The sequence below is a fragment of the Nomascus leucogenys genome, chromosome 10 (assembly GCF_006542625.1).
Source record: "Nomascus leucogenys isolate Asia chromosome 10, Asia_NLE_v1, whole genome shotgun sequence".
Classification (NCBI taxonomy): domain Eukaryota; kingdom Metazoa; phylum Chordata; class Mammalia; order Primates; family Hylobatidae; genus Nomascus; species Nomascus leucogenys.
The window spans coordinates 88,806,417-88,832,338 of NC_044390.1; the positions used below are offsets into that span (position 1 = coordinate 88,806,417).

Sequence of the window (25,922 nt, forward strand, 5' to 3'; positions counted from 1 at the left end):
CGCCCAGCCTTATTTATTTATTAATTTATTTGGAGACAGAGTCTCACTCTGACCCCCAGGCTGGAGTGCACTGGCAAGATCTCGGCTCACTCAACCTTCGCCTCCCAGGTTCAAGTGATTCTCCTGCCTCAGCCTCCCTAGTAGCTGGGATTTCAGGCACGCATCACCATGCCCAGCTAGTTTTTTTTTGTTTTTCTTTTTTTTGAGACGGAGTCTCGCTGTGTCACCCAGGCACCCAGGCTGGAGTGCAGTGGCGCGATCTCGGCTCACTGCAAGCTCCGCCTCCCGGAGTCACGCCATTCTCCTGCCTCAGCCTCTCGGAGTAGCTGGGACTACAGGCGCCCGCCACTACGCCCAGCTAATTTTTTTTTTATTTTTAGTAGAGACGGGGTTTCACCGTGGTCTCGATCTCCCGACCTCGTGATCCACCCGCCTCGGCCTCCCAAAGTGCTGGGATTACAAGCGTGAGCCACCGCGCCCGGCATAGCTAGTGGTTTTTTTTTGTTTTTTTTTTTGTTTTTGTTTTTTTTTGAGACAGAGTCTGGCTCCGTCGCTCAGGCTGGAGTGCATTGGCACCATCTCGGCTCACTGCAAGCTCTGCCTCCCAGGTTCATGCCCGCCACCACGCCTGGCTAATTTTTTTGTATTTTTAGTAGAGACAGTTTCAGTGTGTATCTCCTGGACTTGGGATCCGCTCATTTCAGCCTCTTAAAGTGCTGGAATTACAGGCATGAGCCACTGCGCCCAGCCTTTTTTTTTTTTTTTTAAGTAGAGATGCGCTACTGCACTCCAGCCTGGGTGACTATTGAGACCCTGTCTCAATAAATAAATAATAAATAAATAAGGCCGGGTGCAGTGGCTCACATCTGAAATCCCAGCACTCTGGGAGGCTGAGGCAGGCAGATCATCTGAGTTCAGGAGTTCGAGACTAGCCTGGCCAACATGGTGAAACCCTGTCTCTACTAAAAATATAAAAAATTAGCTGGGTGTGCTGGCGGGCACCTGCAATCCTAGTTACTCAGGAGGCCGAGGCAGAAGAATCGCATGAACCTAGGAGGTGGAGGTTGCAGTGAGCTGAGATTGAGACGCTGCACTCTAGCCTGGGGGACACAGCAAGACTCCGTCTTTTTTTGTTGGTTTTTTGTTTTTCTTTTTGAGATGGAGTCTTGCTCTGTCGCCCAGGCTGGAATGCAGTGGCACGATCTCGGCTCACTGCAAGCTCTGCCTCCCGGGTTCACGCCATTCTCCTGCCTCAGCCTCCCGAGTGGCTGGGACTACAGGCGCCTGCCACCCCGCCCAGCTAATTTTTTTTGTATTTTTTTAGTAGAGACAGGGTTTCACCGTGTTAGCCACGGTGATATCCTGACCTTGTGATCCGCCCGCCTCGGCCTCCCAAAGTGCTGGGATTACAGGCTTGAGCCACCGCGCCCGGCCCAGAGACTCCGTCTTAAAAATAATAAAAATAAGCCGGGCGCGGTGGCTCACGCTTGTAATCCCAGCACTTTGGGAGGCCGAGGCGGGCAGATCACGAGGTCAGGAGATCGAGACCACGGTGAAACCCCGTCTCTACTAAAAATACAAAAAAAAAATAAGCCGGGTGTGGTGGCGGGCGCCTGTAGTCCCAGCTACTCGAACAGGCTGAGGCAGGAGAATGGCGTGAACCCGGGAGGCGGAGCTTGCAGTGAGCCGAGATTGCACCACTGCACTCCAGCCTGGGCGACAGAGCGAGACTCCGTCTCAAAAAAATAAAAAAAAAAATAATAATAAAAATAATAATAATAAAAATAGGCCGGGCACGGTGGCTCACACCTGTAATTCCAGCACTTTGGGAGGCCAAGGCAGGTGGATCACGAGGTCAGGAGATTGAGACCATCCTGGCTAACACAGTGAAACCCCGTCTCTACTAAAAATACAAAAAATTAGCCAGGTGTGGCGGCGGGTGCCTGTAGTCCCAGCTACTCGGGAGGCTTTGGCAGGAGAATGGTATGAACCCGGGAGGCAGAGCTTGCAGTGAGCCAAGATCCCGCCACTGCACTCCAGCCTGGGTGACAGAGTGAGACTCGGCCGTCTCAAAATAAATAAATAAATAAATAAATAAATATAAAATAAAATATTTAAATAGGCTGGGCACAATGGCTTACACCTGTAATCCCAACACTTTGGGAGGCTGAGATGGGTGGATCACTTGAGGTCAGGAGTTTGAGACCAGCCTGGCCAACATGGTGAAACCCTGACTCTACTAAAAATAAAAAAAAATAGCTGAGTGTGGTGATGGGCACCTGTAATCCCAGTTATTTAGGAGGCTGAGCCAGAAGAATCGATTGAACCCAGGAGGCGGAGGTTGCAGTGAGCCGAGATCGAGCCACTGCACTCCAGCCTGGGGGACAGAGAGAGACTCTGTCCTAAAATAATAATAAAATAAAATGTTTGAATAGGCTGGACACAGTGGCTCATGCCTGTAATTCCAGAACTTTGGGAGGCCCAGATGGGAGGATCCCTTGAGCCCAGGAGTTTGAGACCAGCATGCTCAACATGGGGAGATGCTGTCACTATTTTTTTTTATTGCAGACGGAGTCTCCTTCTGTCACCCAGGCTGGAGTGCAGCAGCGTGATCTCAGCTCACTGCAACCTCCGCCTCCTGCGTTCAAGCAATTATCCTACCTCAGCTTCCCCAGTTGCTGGGATTATAGGCATGCCCCATCATACCTGGCTAATTTTTTTTCGTATTTTTGGTAGAGATGGGGGTTTCACCATGTTAGCCAGGCTGGTCTCGAACTCCTGACCTCAGGTGATCCACCTGCTTGGGCCTCCCAAAGTGTTGGGATAACAGGTGTGAGCCACCGCGCCCGGCCACAGTTTTTTTTTTTTTTTTAATGCTTAAACAGATGAACAGGTCAACTAAATAAGCTAGATGATTTCAGATGCTGTAGTGATCACAGCTATAAAGGGAATAAATCAGGATGAGGTGACAGATTGTGACACTGGGGCTACTTCAATAGAGGGAAGGTCTCTCAGGAGGTGCTATTTGAGCTGAGACACAAATGTTGAATGAAAGGGGTAAGAAGTACAAAGGCGGGCCAGGCGCTGTGGCTCACGCCTGTAATCCCAGCACTTTGGGAGGCTGAGGCGGGTGGATCACGAGGTCAAGAGATTGAGACCATCCTGGTCCATATGGTGAAACCCCGTCTCTACTAAAAATACAAAAAATACAAAACCCTGTCTATACTAAAAATACAAAAAAAAAAACTGGGCGTGGTGGCACGCGACTGTAGTCCCAGCTACTCGGCAGGCTGAAGCAGAATTGCTTGAACCCAGGAGGTGGAGGTTGCAGTGAGCCGAGATCGTGCCACTGCACTCCAGCCTGGTGCCAGAGTGAGACTCCATCTCAAAAAAAAAAAGTACAAAGGCCACCAGGGAAACAAGGCCAGTAGGGTGAGATTTCAAATTCCAAATCCCCAAATTTTTTTTTTTTGAGACGGACTCTCGCTCTGTCGCTCAGGCTGGAGTGCAGTGGCGCGATTTCGGCTCACTGCAACCTCTGCCTCCCGAATTCAAGCGATTCTCCTGCCTCAGCCTCCCTAGTAGCTGGGATTATAGGCATACACCATCACATCTAATTTTTTTAGTAGAGACGGGGTTTCACCATGTTGGCTAGGCTGGTCTGGAACTCCTGACCTTGTGATCTGCCCGCCTCGGCCTCCCAAAGTGTTGGGATTATAGGCGTAAGCCACCGCGCCCGGCCCCCATCTTTATTTTTAAAAAGCCAAGAAAGGGCTCTGCCAGAACCGGAGACTTCTTGGGGGCAGAGGTTTCCATCCGACAACGGTTGGGTGGGGGCGCGCCCTCTAGTGGTGACAAGTGCTACGTTTCACCTCGCCAACCTGCAATGTCACATGCTTGTCACTCATTCCTGTCTCTCCCATAGTTACTCATTCAACAAAAAATTATTGAGGACCGATTGTATGCCGAGGAATATTCTAGATGCCGAGGGTAGAGCTGTGAAGTTGATAGTAAAGGTCCCTGCCCCGAAGTTTACCTCCTAGGAGACATTCCCTAGCACAGTCCTGCATACACCGCCACCTCACCTCTGCTCCCCAAAATTGGCCTTCCAATGCTCCAACAGTCAAATATCCCTGCTTCAGGGTCTTGGCATGAGCAGTTCCCTCGCCGCCCTGGAAAGCTAGATCTTGTCTGTTTGCATGGCGGGCTCTGGTCTCAGCTTAAATGTGACCTAAGTCAGAAAGGTGTGACCTTACTTATTTCCTGCCCCTCTCCACACGCCACTAAAATACAATATTCGGGCCGGGCGTGGAGGCTCATGCCTGTAATCGCAGCACTTTGTGAGGCCGAGGCGGGCGGATCACCTGAGGTCAGGAGTTCGAGGCTAGCCTGGCCAACATGGCAAAACCCCGTCTCTACGAAAAATACAAAAATTAGCCAGGTGTGGTGGCGGGCGCCTGTAATCCCAGCTACGCAGCAGTCTGAGGCAGGAGAATCGCTTGAACCGGGAGGTGGAGGTTGCAGTGAGCCAAGATCGTGCCATTGCACTCCAGCCTGGGCGACAAGAGCAAAACCCTGTCTCAAAAAAAAATATATATATATATATTATATATACATATTATATATATTATATATACATATTATATATTATATATACATATTATATATATTATATATACATATATATTATATATACATATTATATAATATATACATATTATATATAATATATACATATTATATATACATATTATATATAATATATACATATTATATATACATATTATATATAATATATACATATTATATATACATATTATATATAATATATACATATTTATATATAATATATATATAATATTCAATGAAAGTTATCATTTTCCTGGAATCCCTCAGCGTAGCACTTAATAGTTGCTCAGAAGACACTTGCTGAATGGGTTTGAAGATTTACTGGTTTAAAAAATATCAGGTGGCCGGGCACGGTGGCTCACGCTTTGTAATCCCAGCACTTTGGGAGGCCGAGGCGGGCGGATCACAAGGTCAGGAGTTTGAGACCAGCCTGGCCAATATGGTGAAACCCCATCTCTACTAGAAATACCAAAATTAGCAGGGCATGGTGGCGGATGCCTATAATCCTAGCTACTCGGGAGGCTGAGGCAGGAGAATTGCTTGAACCCAGGAGGCGGAGGTTGCAGTGAGCCGAGATCCCGCCACTGCTTTCCAGCCTGGGCGACAGAGCTAGACTCTGTCTCAAAATAATAATAATAATAATAATAAATCAGGAACCGGTCACCTCAATACATATCAGATGCTGGTGAACACAGGTGGACAAAGTGGTCAACAGACCAAAAATCCCTACCCTAAAAAAAAAAATAAAAGAAAAAGCGGCCGGGCGCGGTGGCTCACGCTTGTAATCCCAGCACTTTCGGAGGCCGAGGCGGGTGGATCACAAGGTCAGGAGATCGAGACCATCCTAACACGGTGAAACCCCATCTCTACTAAAAATACAAAAAATTAGCCGGGCGTCGTGGCGGGCGCCTGTAGTCCCAGCTACTCGGGAGGCGGAGGCAGGAGAATGGCGTGAACCCGAGAGGCGGAGCTTGCAGTGAGCTGAGATCGCGCCACTGCACTCCAGCCTGGGCAACGGAGCGAGACTCCGTCTCAAAAAAAAAAAAAAGAAAAACCTCCCTTCCCTGAATCCGAGTATTTTAAAATTAAAATTGCAGCCCCTGCACTACCCACCTCCTTTGGCCCGCTTTACTTTTTCTCCACCTTTTCACCTTCTAAACTATTATAAAATGGGCTCATTGGTGTTTGTGTGTCTTCCCCTACAGAACGCAGGCTCCAAGAGGGCATGGGATTTTGTCCATCTGGTTCATCACCCTACCCAGCCTCAGCACCTAGACCAGCGTTGGCACCCAGTGGGCGCCAAATAAACACTGTTTGAACTCTAGACCTCAGCCGCTCTTTTTCCTACGGACCTTGAGCCACCTTGTTCCAAAGGGGATATGGGCCTCAGGAGGCGCCCAGAGGTGACCTCAGGCGGCCCGACCCACGAGTCCAAGCTCCGGGAGCAGGGCCACGCGAGCAGCTGCGGAGAGGGGCGGCGCCACGAGCCGGAGTGGGCAGCCGGGCGCTTCCAGGAAGAGGTGCGGGCGGCGGCGCGCCAGGGTCCGTGGGCGGTGCCGTCGGACGGGGGCGGTCACGTGACGCCCACAACAAGGCCCATGTCTTGGTGGGCGGGGCACAGGTGGGCGGGGAACATGCAAAACAGCCCAGGGCGTCGGCCAATCGCGGCGCGCGCCGGGGGTCCCGGCCCCGGGGATCCGAGACACCGCCCGCGCGCAGTCTCGGGTCGCTGCCGCCCGGGGTTTTTGCCAGCGGCGCCGTGGGCCTGCGTGCTGGGGCAGCGGGCGCTTCTTCGACCTCGTCCTCCTCGTCCTGTGCGGCCGGGTGAGGCCGGGCCCGCGTAGGGTGCAGGCGGCGGGTGCCTCCGGCGGAGGTGCCTCGCGGCGCCCGGGCCGGCCCGCGCCTCGGCGGCGTGCTCCATGCATCCGGAGCCCGCCCCGCCCCCGAGCCGCAGCAGCCCCGAGCTTCCCCCAAGCGGCGGCAGCACCACCAGCGGCAGCCGCCGGAGCCGCCGCCGCAGCGGAGACGGGGAGCCCCCGGGGGCCCCGCCGCCGCCGCCCGCCGTCACCTACCCGGACTGGATCGGCCAGAGTTACTCCGAGGTGATGAGCCTCAACGAGCACTCCATGCAGGCGCTGTCCTGGCGCAAGCTCTACTTGAGCCGCGCCAAGCTCAAAGCCTCCAGCCGGACCTCGGCTCTGCTCTCCGGCTTCGCCATGGTGAGCTCGGGCCGCCCTGCCCTCCCCCTTCTGCTGTCCCGGCTGCTCCCGCCCGCAGACCCGACGGGGCCCGCTGGGGAGCGGGCTAGGCGGGCCGGACGGGCCAGGGTGAGGGGAAGAGCTGGGAGAAGCCGTGGTGAGCACTGCGCGGGGGGCAGAGGTACTGGACGTGAGCACTGGTGGGCGCCGAGTAGTCCGATCTGGGGTGGTGACAAGCCATATCAGAGTCCGGGCTCGGGGGGCTTGGGTGCCTCCACATGGCCATGCCTGCCCCAGCAAGTGGTAGATGCATCCCGAAGTTAGCTCTGTAAGAAGCCCGCCCCACGTGCGTTCAGGGGGGAAAGGAGGGACTTAGATGCTCTAACCCAGCTGGGGGCGTCAGGAGGTGGGGACGAGGAGAAAGACCTCGAGCTGTCTTGTGCCCCCGCACCCGAGGCCGGAAGGTGTTAGCCGTGTTCTTTTATCAGCTCGTAGAGGGGATTTCCTGACACCCCTTTTCCACCGCATTTTCCGAGAGCCTCAGCCTGGGGGTTTGACAACCAGTCCCCACCCTCAGTTGTTTCTCCAGAAACTTGCCACTGAGTCACTGCGTGTGAGGGAGGAGGGAGGGACGTGTTCCCGTTGAATGGGCTCTTTATTTTTGATTTTTTCCAAGACGGAGTCTGGCTCTGTCGCCCAGGCTGGAGTGCAGTGGTGCAGTCTTGGCTCACTGAAACTTCCACCTCCAGGGTTCAAGCGATTCTCATGCCTCAGCCTCCCAAGTAGTTGGGATTACAGGCACGCGCCACCACGCCGAGCTAATTTTTGTATTCTTAGGAGAGACGGGGTTTCACCCTGTTGGCCGGGCTGGTCTTTAACTCTCGGCCTCCTGATCTGCCCCCAAGCTCGGCCCTCCAAAGTGCTGGGATTACAGGCGTGAGCCACCGCGCCGGGCCCAATGGGCTCTTGATCTAGGGGATAGGCATGCTTTCCTTTACCCACCATCCCAAAGAGCTGGAGTGCAAAGCCTCTGAGGTGTGGGGTGGGTGAGGCTGCGGATGGGCCTGAGAAGTGGCTCTGGGGATACCCTCAGGCTTGGCATAGTAGTTTCTCCGACGCAGGGGACTACATAATAACTACATTATTACCACTTTCGGTGATATCAGCCTGCCGTGAATGGACTCTGGCCCGCCCCCCAGTTCTGTAGACCAGAGCACTCCTGCCCCCGCCACCAGTGAGCTAAGCCCTTGGCCTTGAGGGAGGGAGTGGCTGCACCCTTCGTGTTTTCTTGGGAAGGGAGTGTGTCTGAAACTCTCCCTGTTTTGCCTTGCAGCAGAGCCTGAATTTTTTAAGGCCCAGAGCATGCTAGGCCACAGTGGAAAGGCCGGGAGACGGGGAGTGGGAAGCAGCCCTCCCTGCTCAGCTACTTGCTGCCTGTGTGACCTCAAGCAACTCACTCTCCCTGTCTGGGCCTCAATTCCTGAATCGATCAAAGAAGGCTGCTACTCAAAAGTTTCTCTGAGAATAAAATTGAGGGAGCCCCTGAGAGAAGATCAGGGAGTGTGTTTGTATAAACAGATGGCACTCTCATTTTTAGTTTAGATAGGACGGACTTCTGCTCTGTAAGTTTCAAATCCTAAGAGACCAGGTTCTGCCTCGTGCCTGAAGAATCTCTAAAAGCAGCTGGCATTTATTAAACACTCACTCAGTGCTAGGTGCCTTAACTCCTGGGCTTACTCCTCAACAACCCTCCGTGGTGATTTTGTCAAAGGGCTTTCCCAAGACCACACAGCCAGTCCGGTGGAGCGGGATTTGAACCCTGGTCTGCTGGTGTTCAGAACTTGCTCAGGCACTTGTACCTATTGTGGTGTATAGGAACTCTGATTGATGTCCAGCCAGGGATGTGTTAGGACAGGCCTAGGAAATGAGAAATAGGGCAAAAGAGTTTCTTTTTTTTTTTTGAGACAGAGTCTTGCTCTGTCGCCCAGGCTGCAGTGCAGTGGCGCAATCTTGGCTCACTGCAAGCTCTGACTCCTGGGTTCACGCCATTCTCCTGCCTCAGCCTCCCGAGTAGCTGGACTACAGGCGCCTGCCACCACGCCCGGCTAATTTTTTTTGTATTTTTTTTTTTAGTAGAGACGGGGTTTCACCTTGTTAGCCAGGATAGTCTCTATTTCCTGACCTCATGATCCACCCGGATAGTCTCTGTCTCCTGACCTCATGATCAACCCCCCTCGGCCTCCCAAAGTGCTGGGATTACAGGCATGAGCCACCGTGCGTGGCCGCAAAAAAGTTTCTTTTAAGCCAAAGAAAGTTTTATAATTGGTGGTGGGAGGGAGCTACCAGTTGTCAGCTTTTCCCTGCAGCGCTTAGGGTTTAAGATAATGGTTCCCCCTTTTCTTGTGGTCATGAGTTTATAGCTGCCCCAGGCTCCTTCTCACTCCTGAGGGGTGAGACCCAGATGAATGACACTTTCCTGCCTTCTCAAGTCCCCTCTTCCTTTCAAAGACAGGCCTCATGGTCAAATGTCACCTCCTCCTCTTGCTAAAAACAGTGTGGGGAAGTCAGGAGACTGGGGCAGCCAGTGGCATGGAGTGGGCCTTGGCCCACCCAGTCTGTCTCTTGGGGACTTTTATTTTCCCCTGCCTGAGTGGAGAAGGCTTCCCGGCTCTGTTGATGGAATCCCCAAAGTTCTGCAGGCAGGGAAGGACCGAACCCCATGATACTCTCCATTCTGCAGTTAGAAGAAGGTAACTGCATGTGCCATGAAGTTGGAAATCTATAGGAGGGATGGGATTGGGTGCAGGGTCTGACCATGCCCCACTCCCACTTAGACACCCAGCCTGTAAGTGAGCTTCGGAGAGGAGAGGGTGCCAGCAGCCCCAGCGCCATGGTAACAGAGTGACAAGTTTCCTGGATTACTCTTCCTTGGCTTATGAGTCAGCACAACCAACTTCCTGCCCCCAGAGGGCTTCCTTCCCAGAGACCTGGAAAGTCAGAGGAGCTGACTTGACCTTTGATTGCCAAGGGGTGGGGTCACCAGGTGAGATTGAGGGAGGGTCTCCCACAAACCCTGGAAGGGATTGAGAGGTTCCCCACTTCATGGGTAGAAGAGCCTGGCCAGGTGGCCAGGAAGTGTTGGGGATGGCCGGTGGGTGACCTCCGGCAAGAGGCTTTACTTCTTTGAAGCCAGTTTTCTTTTCTTTTCTTCTCTTCTCTTCTCTTCTCTTCTCTTCTCTTCTCTTCTCTTCTCTTCTCTTCTCTTTTCTTTTCTTTTCTTTTTTTGAGATGGAGTTTCCTCTTTGTTGCCCAGGCTGGAGTGCAGTAGCGTGATCTCAGCTCACTGCAAGCTCCGCCTCCCGGGTTCAAGCGATTCTCCTGCCTCAGCCTCCCGAGTAGCTGGGATTACAGGCACACACCACCTCACCCGGCTAATGTTTGTATTTTTAGTAGAGACAGGGTTTCACCATGTTGGCCAGGATGGTCTCAAACTCCTGACCTCAGATGATCCACCCGCCTCGCCCTCCCGAAGTACTGGGATTACAGGTGTGAGCCACCATGCCCGGCCGAAGCCAGTTTTTTTTATGTGTACGGAGATGGCAGGTATCCTGCTCTCCCATGGACTCGTATGAAGGTTCATTATGAGGCCAGACTGGACACATGAAACACTGAGGAATTTTCAGGGTCTGATGACGCACACCTTGCCTGGACCCTCTCTGATCTGCAGATGACATTCTTGCTCCGCATGGCATTTCTAGGAACAGCAGGCCTCAGGCGCACCATCCTCCAAACTCCACCGAGAGATACAAAGCAAGGGGGCCTGGATATAGCATAGGATCAGCATCCTGTAGAGCTCCTTAAGCCCAGTACTCTTGTGGACTTTGATTCAGACCCTCTGTGCCTCAGTTTACACTTCATTGAGAGGCAGCCAGCCTCAGCCTGACCCCGTCCCCTGCAGGACTGGCGAGCATATGTGGTGATCTCGTCTGCCGGGGAAGGCAGGCTGTAACATTAGCCTAAGCAGAAGATAATTGGGAAGGTCAGTCTGCTGCCGTAAACAAAATGCTTTCCATGACCTGGGATCAATTATTTTTGGATTATCTGCCTCCTCAGTTCTCTGCCTGCCAGCACCCTTTTGTTCCCAAGTTCTAGAGCTGGTTCAGAAGTTGCCTGTAATTTCTATGAAAATGAGTTGGAAGAAAGGACTCAAGTCATAAGACACTGAGCCTCTGTGACATGTTCAGAGTTCAGGGACCATGTAAATGAGCAAGAAATTGCTATTACTGTTCCTAGTACTGATCGCTGATAGTAATTATTATTGCTATTGTTGCTTGGGCTCTTGCAATTGGCTAGACGGTGCCCCACGTAGCATCTTGTGTGATCTTCCTATAACCAGGTGAGTATAGGTGGTGGTCATTGAGAGGAAAGACTTGCGCATGGTCACCTGGCTAGGAAGCTGCAGAGCCCTGTGGCTGTGGTGTAGCGCCATTGCTGTGGGAGAGAGCATCAGAGAGTGTAGGGAAACAGAGCTGAGAAGCTCAAGCAGGGTAAGGTCAGAATAGACACTTGAGCAAGACAACTTGGTTCAAATCCCAGCTCTACCTCTTATAAGAGCAAGACCTTAGGCAAGTCATTTAACCTTTCTGGGCCTCAGTTTCTTCATCTTTAAAATGGAGTACGGCCAGGCGCATTGGCTCACGCTTGTAATCCCAGCACTTTGGGAGGCTGAAGTGGGTGAATCACCTGAGGTCAGGAGTTCAAGACCAGCCTGGCCAACATGGTGAAACCCAATCTCTACTAAAAATACAAAAATTAGCCGGGTGTGGTTGTGCATACCTGTAATTCCAGCTGCTCGGGAGGCTGAGGCAGGAGAATTGTTTGAACCCGGGAGGCGGAGGTTGCAACGAGCAGAGATCGCACCACCGCATTCCAGCCTGGGCAACAGAGTGAGACTCCATCTCAAAAAAAAAAAAATTTGCAAAGCACTTACAGTATCTGACCCGAGTATCCCAGAAACTTGCTTACCCTTTTTTCCATTGTGTTAGGGCTGCTAAGGGTTAACTGAGAAGGCTCTGGTTCTTGCCGAGCCTTGAGTGTGGTGGAGTTAAGACTTGAGAAAGCCTTCAAGTCAAAGGAAATGGCAGGAACAGTTAAAGATAAGAAATTACAGGGCCTAGGGGAAAGGTACAGGGGCTGTGGTTGGGGTTGAGGGTCTTCAGGAAGTAGTAGAGAATGGTGAATTTAGCCAGGCAAGATGATGGAGGGCCTTGATTGGGTGGGAAATTTGAACTCTTGGCTAGGCAACAGGGAGCCATTGAAGGTTTTAGACAGGAGTTACATGATGAATTCTATGATGATGGTGGTGGTGGTTGTGATTACTGTTTACTGAAACCCTGGTGTGCCAGGCACGAGCCTGAACGCTTTTCTTTCATTCTTACTGAATCCTCACCATAGCTCTTAAAAGTATGTACTGTAAACAGGAAAACTAAGGCTCCTAGAGGTTAAGATTCTCCAGCTAGTAGAATTCCAGCTCTGGTCTGTCTGGCTGGGAGCCTTTTCCACTTTACCACCCTCTCGTTTCCACCACCCATGCAAGTTGTTAACTGGGCCTTTGAGATCTTCCAGACATGAGATTCTTCATGCTAGATTTGCACGCTGGGCTAAGGAGAAGTGGAATTATGCTGTGTCCCCTAAGGGAAGGGTACCTCCTGCCCAGCAGAGAAGACATTTGTAAAATTTCACAAGTGCCTGTGGCATATTTTTGGAATTCTGACCAAGAGCAGTGTTGAGCCCCACTGACTGCCGGGTCCCTGGCTAATGAAGGATAACTCTCAGTAGGTTTCTAAGACAGCCCTAAGGTAATCAATGTGGGGTGGGGGTGAAGGGTGGAGTTCCTGTAGAGAAATAAAACTGAATATAAAGTTTAAACATAGACAGCAGGCCAGGTGCAGTGGCTCACGCCTGTAATCCCAATACTTTGAGAGGCCAAGGTAGGAGGATAGCTGGAGCCTAGGAGTTGGAGACTAGCCTGGGCAACATAGGGAGACCCCGTCTCTACAAATACTGAAAAAAAATTAGCCAGTTATGGTGGCAGATGCCTGTGGTCCCAAGTACTTGGGAGGCTGAGGCAGGAGGATCACTTGAGCCCAGAAGGTCAAGGCTGCAGTGAGCTGTAATGGTGCCACTGCACTCCAGTCTGGGTGACAGAGTGAGACTCTATCTCAAAAACAAACAAATAAAATAAACATAGACAGCAGATTTCTCTCTGATGGGGTTTCCAAGGGTTGTTTAATATGATCCCTGGAAGGAACATCTCAGACTGCTAAGACCACAGACTTTTCTTCAGACGATAATCTTGTGGGACTATTATTTGATAGCCCTCTTTGGGGATCACTGATGTCACCCAGGGGTCAGCTGGCTTTTTGTGTAAAGGAGCCACCGGGTCTCAGTGGTAACTGCTCAACTCTGCCGTTGTAACTGGAAAGCAGCACAGATAATAGGTGAGTGAGTAGGCATGGCTGTGTGCCAATAAAACTTTATTTACAGTAGGCCAGGCGCGGTGGCTCACGCTTGTAATCTCAGCACTTTGGGAGGCCGAGGCGGGCGGATCACAAGGTCAGGAGATCGAGACCATGGTGAAACCCCATCTCTACTAAAAATACAAAAAATTAGCCGGGCGTGGTGGCGGGCGCCTGTAGTCCCAGCTACTCGGGAGGCTGAGGCGGGAGAATGGCGTGAACCCGGGAGGCGGAGCTTGCAGTGAGCCGAAATTGCACCACTGCACTCCAGCCTGGGCGACAGAGCGAGACTCTGTCTCAAAAAAAAACAAACAAAAAAACCTTTATTTACAAAAACTACTGTCTGTAGGCTCTAGTTTGCTGACCTCTGATCTAAGCCAATCTTTTTTTTTTTGGGGGGGGGGGTGCGGGGGACACTGAGTTTTGCTCTTGTTGCCCAGGTTGGAGGAGTGGAATGGCGTGATCTCAGCTTACTGCAACCTCTGCCTCCCGGGTTCAAGCGATTCTCCAGCCTCAGCCTCCCGAGTAGCTGGGATTACAGGCATATACCACCACGCCCGGCTAATTTTGTATTTTTAGTAGAGACGGGGTTTCTCCATGTTGGTCAGGCTGGTCTCGAACTCCTGACATCAGGTGACCCTCCTGCCTCTTGCCTCTCGAAGTGCTGGGATTACAGGCGTGAGCCACTGTGCCTGGCCCAAATTTTTTTTTGAGACAGAGTTTTACTCTTTGTTGCCCAGGCTGGAGTGCAATGGTGCAATCTCGGCTCACCACAACCTCCACCTCCCGGGTTCAAGGGATTCTCCTGCCTCAGCCTCCCAAGTAGCTGGAATTACAGGCTTGCACTACCACGTCTAGCTAATTTTGTATTTTTCGTAGAGATTGGTTTCTCCATGTTGGTCAGGCTGGTCTCATCCGACCTCAGGTGATCCACCCAGCTCGGCCTCCGAAAGTGCTGGGATTACAGGCGTGAGCCACCACGCCTGACCCTGTCTCCAAACTTTTGAGCTTATACGCTTATCAGAAAATATTTACAGCTGGGCACGATGGCTCACGCCTGTAATCCCAGCACTTTGGGAGGCCGAGGTGGGCGGATCATAAGGTCAGGAGATCGAGACCATCCTGGCTAACACGGTGAAACCCCGTCTCTACTACAAAACACAAAAAATTAGCCAGGCTGGTGGCGGGCGCCTGTAGTCCCAGCTACTTGGGAAGCTGAGGCAGGAGAATGGCATGAACCCGGGAGGCGGAGCTTGGCAGTGAGCCGAGATTGCGCCACTGCACTCCAGCCTGGGCGACAGAGTGAGACTCCGTTTCAAAAAAAAACCAGGCTTGGTGTTGTGTGCCTGTAGTCCCAGCTGTTTGGGACGCTGAGATGGGAGGATCACTGAACCCGAGAGGTTGAGGCTGCAGTGAGCTGTGATCACCCAACTGCACCCCAGCCTGGGCGACAGAATGAGATCCTGCCTCAAAAAAAGAATTAGCCAGTTGAAGAGAAAGTCTGGGTCTGTGCCCCGCTGACCCTGTATGCAAATTCAGTCTATTCATGGCTTGTAACAAATTTAGTAAGTTGCAACCAACACATTTTGTTGTTTCTTTCTTTTGATAACTTTGGTATCAAACTCCTGGTCCTTTTTAGAATGAGATAAGAGTGAAATGAAACAAAGTTGCAGCACGCATTGCATCTTGCAGGACCTTATTGCCGTACTGTAAGGCTAAATGTTGGTTGGTGAAACTTTTGTTTCTGTTATAAACCCGTGTGTGTCTATTTATAGAAACATTTGGAGTCCTGGACTGTCATGGTCAAGACTTTGTAAACCACTGCACACTAGGCCTCAATACCCTCTTAAGAGATGGTTTGCATTTGAGGTGGGGCCGGCAGGCTCAGACAGCTCCGGGTGACCCTGCATGGTTGCGGCTTAGAGGGCCTCATGTTCCAGGCTGCAGCCACCCACCCTCCTAAAAGGGTGGACAAGAACAGAACTAGGCCAGGGGAAGGAAGGCTGTGGGAGCTGAGGTCAGGCCCAGCATGGGAGGGCTGCCTCAGAGGGCCTGGACTTGCAGGCGCCAGGTGCCCAGGGTCTCCATGGAGCCCAGCAGGAGCCAGGAGAGATAGCTGGCACTCAGGCGAGGTGGGCTGATGGCTGGTACGGTCCTCCAGGGCCAGCCAGGCCTTGCCCTTCGCAGAATTGTGTACTCTTCTTGGCCCTTGCTAAGGTTTGGCATCTCTAGCCAAAACCCTATTGGGGGGATCCATGGACCAGTGTGAGGTAGAGCTGGTGGTCTTTTGCCTTTCCTATCCCTTATAGGGCTCGCCTCGCCAGGTTCAGGCGGCCAGTGGCTGGCTGGGGGCTGTTTATTTTGGGCTGACGGGCTATATTTACCTTGTGAAGCTGCGTGCGATCTGATCTGATCCAATCTCGCTGGGGCTCAGCTGGGGCTCCGGCAGTCAGCTGCCAGATCTGTAGGGCCCGTGGCCCTCCCCCTCCCCACCCAAGGGGAGATTTCCAGAGCAGGAAGTATCCTGGAAAAAGTGGTGGCATTTATTCCTGTGAATTTTTCATCAAGCTCCGTGACACGTGCCAACCGTTCCTTTCTTCTCACTTTGAGTCATTCTTTTACACGGCCCCCTGAACCCTGTGGCATTGAACTTGGTTCCAAGTGTGGGCACATACAGCCTGCCTATGTGGACGGAGTTCCAGGAAATCGTAGGGTCTGGTGAGGGTAATGGGCTTTCTTCCGGAGCAGGGCAGCAGGCCCTTTCCTCTTCCTCAGAGAGCCCAGCCTCTCCCCTCTCCCCAGCCCAAGACCTCAGGGAGGGCTGGCGAGTGTGGGTGTCCCTGGGCTGTATGCGTCCCAACAGCTGCACTGCTTTCTGGCCCTGGAGCCTGTGGGTGTGACAAATGGTGTGGAATGTGGTGGTCTCTGTCCTTTGGAGGTGGCCATCAGGCCAGGTGTGGCGTGGGGTACACATCCTTGTGGCTGGGGTTTGGAGCCGGGGCTGCCTCCAAATATAGCAAGCAAGGCCCAGAGTCGGGGTTGGAAGGTGGGTTATGTGGGGTCCCTGTCTCCAGTCTGAGCTGAGGGTATCCAGACACTATTTATCTTCCATCCACTTCAAGCTCTGTTTTTCTCCTTTTTTCTTTTCTTTTCTTTTTTTTTTAGAGATAGAATCTTGCTCTGTCGCCCAGGTTGTAGTGCAGTGATGCGATCATAGCTCACTGCAGCCTCGAACTCCTGGGCTCAAGGGATCCTCCTGCCTTAGCCTCTCAAGTAGCTGGGACTGGCCGGGTGTGGTGGCTCACACCTGTAATCCCAGCACTTTGTGAGGCTGAGGCGGGGAGATCATCTGAGGTTGGGAGTTCAAGACCAGCCTGACCAACAAGGTGAAACCCCATCTCTACTAAAAATGCAAGAGTTAGCTGAGCATAGTGGTGGGCACCTGTAATCCCAGCTACTCAGGAGGCTGAGGCAGGAGAATCGCTTGAACCCGGGAGGGGGAAGTTGCAGTGAGCCGAATTGTGCCAGTGCACTCCAGCCTGGGCAACACGGTGAGACTCCATCTCAAAAAACAAAAAGTATCTGGGGCTACAGGCATGCTTACTATATCCAGCTAATTTTTTTTTCTTTGTGTGTGTGTGCAATAGGGTCTCACTTTGTTGCCCATGCTGGAGTGCGGTAGCGCAGTCACGGCTCATTGTAGCCTCAACCTCCTGGGCTCAAGGGATTCTCTCGCCTCAGCCTCCTGAGTAGCTAGGACTACAGGTATACTCACTACACCTAGCTAATTTTTTGATTTTGTAGAGATGAGGTATTACTGTGTTGCCCAGGGAGATCTCGAATTCCTGGCCTCAAGTGATCCTCCTACCTCAGCTCCCTAAAGTGCTGGATTACAGGTGTGTGCCTGCTTTATGTGTTTTTCTTTCTTTTTTTTTTTTTTTTTTTTTTTTTTGAGACGGAGTCTCGCTCTGTCCCCCAGGCTGGAGTGCAGTGGCGCGATCTCAGATCACTGCAAGCTCCGCGTCCCGGGTTCACGCCATTCTCCCGCCTCAGCCTCTCCGAGTAGCTGGGACTACAGGTGCCCACCACCACGCCCGGCTAATTTTTTTGTATTTTTAGTAGAGACAGGGTTTCACCGTGGTCTCGATCTCCTGACCTCGTGGTCCGCCCGCCTCGGCCTCCCAAAGTGCTGGGATTACAAGCATGAGCCACCGCGCCCGGCCTTCTTTCTTTTTTTTTTTTTTTTTTTTTTTGAGAGAGAGTTTCGCTTTTGTTGCCCAGGCTGCAGTGCAATGGTGCAATCTTGGTTCACTGCAACCTCTGCCTCCTGGGTTCAAGCAATTCTCCTGCCTCAGCCTCCCGAGTAGCTGGGATTACAGGAGTGCGCCGCCACGCCCAGCTAATTTTGTATTTTTAGTAGAGACAGGGTTTCTCCATGTTGGTCAGGCTGGTCTCGAACTCCCAACCTCAGGTGATCCACCTGCCTCGGCCTCCCAAAGTGCGGGGATTGCAGACGTGAGCCACCGCGCCCGGCCCTGTGTTTTTCTTTTTAACCAAGATTTATTGAGCTGCTGTAGCTGGCCCTATGCTAAACATCTACGTATGAAAACTACATTTCATCTCAGCCATCATGTGAGGGAGGTGCTCCTTTGCCCCCTCCATACCCGGGCTGTGGAGCCAAGTGGACTTGGTTTTGAATCCAGCAGCAGAATAACCCTTTGGACAGCTGACATCACCCTTCTGAGCCTCAGTTTCCTCGTTTGTAAAAGAAGAATAATGGTATTAGTAACTCGTGGGATTCTTTTTTTTTTTTTTTTTTTTTTTTTTTTTTTTTTTTTTTTTTTTTTTTGAGACAGACCATGCTCTGTCACCAAGACTGGAGTGCAGTGGTGCTATCTTGGCTCACTGCAACCTCTGCCTCCCGGGTTCAAGCGATTCTCCTGCCTCAGCCTCCCAATTAGCTGGGATTACAGGTGCCACCACCACACCCCAGCTAATTTTTTTTTTTTTTTTTTTTTTGAGATGGAGTCTCACTCTGTTGCCCACACCAGAGTGCAGTGGCACGATTTCGGCTCACTGCAACCTCCATCTCCAGGTTCAAGCGATTCTCGTGCCTCAGCCTCCCAATTTTCTGGGATTACAGGTGTGTGCCACCACACTCAGCTAATTTTTTTGTATTTTTAGTAGAGGCGGGGTTTCACCATGTTGGCCAGGCTGATCTTGAACTCCTAACCTCAAGTTATCCACCTGCTTCGGCCTCCCAAAGTGCTGGGATGACAGGCATGAGCCACCACACCTGGCCCACGCCTGACTAATTTTTGTATTTTTAGTAGAGACAGGGTTTCACCATGTTGGCCAGGCTGGTCTCGAACTCCTGGCCTCAAGTGATCTGCCCTCCTCAGCTTCCCAGTGTGCTGGGATTACAGGCATGAGCCACCGCCCCTGTCAGCCTCTATTTTATAGATGTGGAAGCTGTGGCACAGAGAGGTTGAGATCCTTATCCAAGGTCAACAGCTTTGTAAGTGGAGGAGCCAGTTTGCAGCCAGTCGTGTGGTTTGTTCTGTGGTCCTGACTGCATAGAGGGGGAGAGACACTACCTCGGGGGTGGCTGGGACACAGGTGAGGCACCAAGTAGGGAGCAGAATGGAACTGTAGACCTGTGTACAGGCCCTCCATACACACCCCAGCGGCCAGCTCAGGGCCTGAGCCACCTAAAGGCTCCAGACTTTTCCAGTGAGTGGATCAGTAGCAGTGGACCTGGGGCAGCTCAGCAAAGGCCGCTGCTGCTTGTCCTGTCTCGGGTTTCAGGTTCCGGGGTGGCAGGCCAGAGCAGGAAGAGGAAGTGCTGGGGGTGGGGAGGTGGCAGGAGACACTGGCTGCTGGAGGGGGCTCCCCTATTCCAGGTGTGGGCAGGCCTGGGGGCAGAGACAAGGGAGCTGCAGGATGTGGCCCTCCATCTGCCATGCCCCGGTCACCTACCCCACATCTTGTGTCCAGCACCCACATGTGCTGAGACACCCTCACCCTCATGGACTCAGAATTCTCAGGGCTGGCTTTCAGCCACCAAAGATCTTAAACACGGTAGAAATCCTGATGGCATTGCCCCAAATTTATATGAGCTTGAAATGTTTTGTAAACGCCTGGACTGAAAAGTACATACCGCCATCCACTGTGGGCATTCTTAGACAAAAGCCTGCGAATCCCGTTGAAATTGTCAGAAAAGTCCTTGAATAAATGATACTTGGCTGTTTTAAGGAGAGTGTCCACCATCTTCACATTCTCAGAGATGTCCGATCCCAAGTCAGATCCAGATTGTGACCTTCATCTCGCTGCATCCCCTCTTTTTATGGGTGTTGAGGAAGGTCTTGTCCAAGGTTACCGGTAAACAGGCAGTTATGGAGCTGGAACATGGGTTTGCCAGTTTGGCCTGGCGTTCTTTCTGCCTGAGCGTGCCCCTCTGCAGGAGGCTAGAAGCCCCAGGAGGAGGTTGTAAAGAGACTGTGGGGTGGGGATGAGGTTCCTAAACCAGGTAATAACAAAGCTCACTTTCATTGAGGGTTTGTTGTGTGCCGGACACTACCTGTTTTACATAGATTGACTCTCTTTTTTTTTTTTTTGAGACGGAGTCTCGCTCTGTCGCCCAGGCTGGAGTGCAGTGGCGCGATCTCGGCTCACTGCAAGCTCCGCCTCCCGGGTTCACACCATTCTCCTGCCTCAGCCTCTCCGAGTAGCTGGGACTACAGGCGCCCGCCACCACGCCCGGCTAATTTTTTTGTATTTTTAGTAGAGACGGGGTTTCACCGTGGTCTCAATCTCCTGACCTCGTGATCCGCCCGCCTCGGCCTCCCAAAGTGCTGGGATTACAAGCGTGAGCCACCGCGCCCGGCCAGATTGACTCTTAATCCTCACAGGAAGCCTTCGAGGCTTGTCCCATTATTCTCATTTTACAGATGTGGAAACAGAGGCACAGAAAGTTGAAAGCTTGCCAGAGTCGTACAGCCTAATCAAGGGCAGGGGAGTCAGGGTTCAAGCCAGGCAGACTGTAAAAGGAGAGCGGTGGGGAAGGAAGGAGCCCACACCCCTACCTAGGGCAGGAGGGGTGAGGACAGGAATTCCCTGTCTGCTGGGGGCCAGGCTGGTGTGCGGCTAATGGAGAAACTTCAACATTAGGCTTCCCGCTCTGAGCCTGCCGCATACATAGCAAACACCTTATAAAGAGTCACAGTCCGGCCGGGCGCGGTGGCTCACGCCACTTTGGGAGGCCGAGGCGGGCGGATGACGAGGTCAGGAGATGGAGACCATCCTGGCTAACACGGTGAAACCCCGTCTCTACTAAAAATACAAAAAATTAGCCGGGCGAGGTGGCAGGCGCCTGTAGTCCCAGCTACGCGGGAGGCTGAGGCAGGAGAATGGCGTGAACCCCGGGGGGCGGAGCCTGCAATGAGCCGAGATCGCGCCACTGCACTCCAGCCTGGGTGAAAGAGCGAGACTCCGTCTCAAAAAAAAAAAAAAGAGTCACAGTCCTTGATGGAATAACTGCCATAGGTGTCCGCCGTCTCCCTACCCCCGTCCTTCCGGCCCTCGTGGGTTGACCGTGGTTGTGTGCCCACTGCCTGCTGCTCCCAGCCCAGATCTGATGAGCTGGCTCCTTTGCATGGGGGTGACTTGCAAGGTCCAGGTGAGGAGCAGCAGGTGTCTGGCCTGGAGCATGCCCCTGGTGACCTCGGATCCACAGGTCTCCAGGAACTGGGGGCAGCTGGTGCGTCAGCCCTGGGGCTGGGGAGGAGACAGCCCCAGGGTGTACTGGCCACCCAGCCTGCACCAGGGCTGGGCCCGTCGCTTCTGGGAAGCCTGCTCTGTACTTGTCAGGTCGTGTACTGTGTTCTCAGAAGGGCCTGGATGTGCCCTGGGAGGGCAGCCACCACCCCTGTGCATGTCCCCAGAGCAGGGCATGAAGGAGAAGCCTCTGCTTGGGTGTGAGGATGTGGGGCCAACAGGAATGGTGGCTGGTGATTGCTTTTTTTAATGCTTTTATTTTAACCATAGTAAAATACGCATAACAAAATTTACCATTTTGACCACTGATGGTGGTTGGTATTAATTTTAATTTTTAAATTATTATTATCATTATTTTTGAGTTAGAGTCTCACTCTGTTGCCCAGGCTGGAGTGCAGTGGCATGATCTCAGCTCACTGCAACCTCCGCCGCCTGGGTTCAAGTGATTCTCCTGCCTCAGCCTCCCAAGTAGCTGGGATTACAGGCACGTGCCACCACGCCCAGCTAATTTTTGTATTTTTAGTAGAGATGGGGTTTCACCATGTTGGCCAGGCTGGTCTCCAACTCCTGACCTCAGGTGATCCACCCGCCTCAACCTCCCAAAGTGCTGGGATTACAGGCATGAGCCACTGGGCCTGGCCCGATTTTATTTTTTTTAGAGACAAGGTCTTGCTCTGGTGCCCAGACTGGAGGGCCGTGGGGCAGTCATAGCTTACCACCACCTCAAACTCCTGGGCTCCAGCGATCCTTCCCCGCCAGACTCCCAAGTAGCTAGAACTACAGGTGTGCACCACCACCCCTAGCTAATTAAACAAAATTTTTTGATAGAGGTGGGGTTTCTCTGTGTTGCCTGGCTGCTCTCGAACTCCTGGCCTCCAGCAGTCCTCCCGCCGCGGCCTCCAGGCGTGAGCCACTGTGCCTGTCCTGTGGCTGGTTTCTAATACCTGGCCAGGTGGTAATAGCAGTGATTTGGGAGGTGGTTACCATGTGCCAGCTCTCATTTAATTGTGAAAATAATTCTATGAATTGGCTGGATGTGGTGGATCACACCTGTAATCAATCCCAGCACTTTGGGAGGCTGAGGCAGGCAGGTGGGTCACCTGAGATTGGGAATTCGAGACCAGCCTGGCCAACATGGTGAAACCCCATCTTTACCAAAAGTACAAAAAATTAGCAAGGTGTGGTGGCACATGCCTGTAGTCCCAGGTACTTGGGAGGCTGAGGCAGGAGGATCACTTGAACCCGGGAGTGGAGGTTGCAGTCAGTCGAGATCACACCACTGGGCTCCAGCCTGGGCAAAAGAGCACGACTCTGTCTGGAAAAAAAAAAAAAAATCCTATGAACTACTGTTACATCCCTATTTTACAGATAAGAAAGTCGAGGCTCAGGCCGGGCCTGATGGCTCACACCTGTAATCCCAGCACTTTGGGAGGCCGAGGCAGGCGGATCACGAGGTCAGAAGATTGAGACCATCCTGGCTAACATGGTGAAACCCCGTCTCTACTAAAAATACAAAAAAATTAGCCAGGCATGATGGCAGGCGCCTGTAGTCCCGGCTACTCGGGAGGCTGAAGCAAGAGAATGGCGTGAACCCGGGAGGTGGAGCTCGCAGTGAGCCGAGATCGCGACACTGCACTCCAGCCTGGGCAACAGAGTGAGACTCCATCTCAAAAAAAAGAAAAGTCGAGGCTCAGAGAGGTTAAGTGACTTTCTCAGGGTTGCACAGTTAGTGAGTGCCAGGGCTGGGATTCAGATCCAGGCAGCCTTGGCTCTTGCTTTCTGTAGGACTTTCTGCCACTCTCATCCACAAGTGGACAGGCCTTACTATCCCCATTGTAGACTTATGAAAACTGAGGCTCGGAGAGGCCAAGTGACTGGCCGGTGTCCCAGAGCCTGACAGGAGGAGAGCTAGGACTGAAGAGTAGCAGTGTGGACTGGGACCGCTGGCACTCATCCCACCTGTCCCCCCACAGGTGGCGATGGTGGAGGTGCAGCTGGATGCTGACCACGACTACCCGCCGGGGCTGCTCATCGCCTTCAGCGCCTGCACCACAGTGCTGGTGGCTGTGCACCTGTTTGCGCTCATGATCAGCACCTGCATCCTGCCCAACATTGAGGCGGTGAGCAACGTGCACAATCTCAACTCGGTCAAGGAGTCCCCCCACGAGCGCATGCACCGGCACATCGAGCTGGCCTGGGCCTTCTCCACCGTCATCGGCACGCTGCTCTTCCTGGCCGAGGTCGTGCTGCTCTGCTGGGTCAAGTTCTTGCCCCTCAAGAAGCAGCCAGGCCAGCCAAGGCCCACCAGCAAGCCCCCCGCCGGTGGCGCAGCAGCCAACGTCAGTACCAGCGGCATCACCCCGGGCCAGGCAGCCGCTATCGCCTCGACCACGATCATGGTGCCTTTCGGCCTGATCTTTATCGTCTTCGCCGTCCACTTCTACCGCTCGCTGGTCAGCCATAAGACGGACCGACAGTTCCAGGAGCTCAACGAGCTGGCGGAGTTTGCCCGCTTACAGGACCAGCTGGACCACAGAGGGGACCACCCCCTGACGCCCGGCAGCCACTATGCCTAGGCCCATGAGATCTGGGCCCTTCCAGTGCTTTGGCCTTACGCCCTTCCCCGTGACCTTGTCCTGCCTCAGCCTCACGGACAGCCTGTGCAGGGGGCTGGGCTTCAGCAAAGGGCAGAGCGTGGAGGGAAGAGGCTTTTTATAAGAGAAATTCTGCACTTTGAAACTGTCCTCTAAGAGAATAAGCATTTCCTGTTCTTCCAGCTCCAGGTCCACCTCCTGTTAGGAGGCGGTGGGGGGGCCAAAGTGGGGCCACACACTTGCTGTGTCCCCTCTCCTCCCCTGTGCCAGTGCCACCTGGGTGCCTCCTCCTGTCCTGTCTGCCTCAACCTCCCTCCCGTCCAGCGTTCAGTGTGTACATGTGTGTGTGTGACACAGAAATACACTCATAAGGACACCTCCTTCCCGTGTCTTGTATTTGTTGGGCCTGGGCTACTGCTCATCCTGGTTAGGTGAGCCTATAGGAAAACTTAAAACAAATTTTAAGCCAGGTATGGTGGCACATACCTGTGGTCTCAGCTATTCAGGAGGCCAAGGCAGGAGGATCTCTTGAGCCCAGGATTTTGAGACCCCATCTCAAACAAAAAATACAAAAATTAGCCAGGCACGGTGCCTGCAGTTCCAGCTCCTTTGAGAGACTGAGGCAGGAAGACTGCCTAAGCCCAAGAGGCCAAGTCTGCAGCGAGCTATGGTAACACCACTGCACTCCAACCTGGGCAACAGAGGGAGACGCTGTCTCTAAAAAAAATAGAAAAATTTGCCCGGCACGGTGGCTCACGCCTGTAATCCTAGCACTTTGGAAGGCTGAGGCAGGCAGATCACCTGGAGTTCGAAACCAGCCTGACCAACATGGTGAAACCCCGTCTCTACTAAAAATACAAAATTAGCTGGGCGTGGTGGCGCATGCTTGTAATCCCAGCTACTCGGGAGGCTGAGGCAGAAGAATCGCTTGAACCCAGGAGGCAGAGGTCGCGGTGAGCTGAGATCGCGCCATTGCACTCCAGCCTGGGCAACAAGAGTGAAACTCCGTCTTTTTTTTTTTTTTTTTTTTTTTTGAGACGGAGTCTCGCTCTGTCGCCCAGGCTGGAGTGCAGTGGCACAATCTCGGCTCACTGCAAGCTCTGCCTCCCGGGTTCACGCCATTCTCCTGCCTCAGCCTCTCCGAGTAGCTGGGACTACAGGCGCCCGCCACCACGCCCGGCTAATTTTTTATATTTTTAGTAGAGACGGGGTTTCACCGTGGTCTCGATCTGACCTCGTGATTCACCTGCCTCGGCCTCCCAAAGTGCTGGGATTATAAGCGTGAGCCACTGCGCCCGGCGAAACTCCGTCTTAAAAAAAAAAAAAAATTCAACGTTTTATTTTGAGAAATTTCAAACCTACAAAAAGTTGCATGAATAGTGTCTATCTGAAATTCAGTCTTTTCTTTAGAAGTCTTTTTTTTTTTTTTTTTTTTTTTTTGGAGATAGAGCCTCATTCTGTCGCCCAGGCCGGAGTGCAGTGGTGTGATCTGTAAAGTCACCGTGAGCACTGACTTAGCACATACTGGACCGTTGCTCCTAGGAGAAATACAGGGTTGCGTTCCTGTGAGCTTTGTTTGTGATATTTTCATCAACTGATCAATATGTAATCTTGTTTTATGTGTATTTCTGTTTAAAGATTCATATATATATATATATATATATATGGTTGAGTTGTTACCATTGAACTCACAGCCCACAGGACTAGAACACATGCCTAAATAAAGTTTATCTAACATACTTGTTTTCTCCGTATGTGTATCCATCATAACCTTCTTGCACTGAGGAATATTAGACTAATATATATATATTATATATATATTATATATATTATATATTATATATATTATATATATTATATATATATTATATATTATATATATTATATATTATATAATATATTATATATATTATATATATTTTTTTTTTTTTTTTTTTTTTTTTTTTTTTTTTTTTTTTTTTTTTTTTTTTTTATATATATATTATATATATATTATATATAAAATATATGTATTATATATTATATATATTTATAATATATATTATATATATAAATAACATATATATATATATATTTTTTTTGAGACAGAGTTTCACTCTTGTTGCCCAGGCTGGAGTGCAGTGGCACAATCTCTGCTCACTGCAACCTCCACCTTCTGGTTTCTTTCTTTTTTCTTTTTTTTTTTTTGAAACAAAGTCTTACTTTGT

General features: G+C 51.8%; 1 protein-coding gene across 1 annotated transcript; it reads left to right on the forward strand.

Annotated features, from left to right (window-relative positions):
• The first annotated feature begins 6,266 nt into the window (after positions 1-6,266).
• On the forward strand, positions 6,267-24,096 carry ORAI1 (ORAI calcium release-activated calcium modulator 1). The gene is made up of 2 exons (XM_030821944.1): positions 6,267-6,848; positions 23,095-24,096. The coding sequence occupies exons 1-2, from the start codon at positions 6,549-6,551 to the stop codon at positions 23,695-23,697; spliced, it is 903 nt and encodes a 300-aa protein (XP_030677804.1). The 5' UTR covers positions 6,267-6,548; the 3' UTR covers positions 23,698-24,096.
• Positions 24,097-25,922: the final 1,826 nt, after the last annotated feature.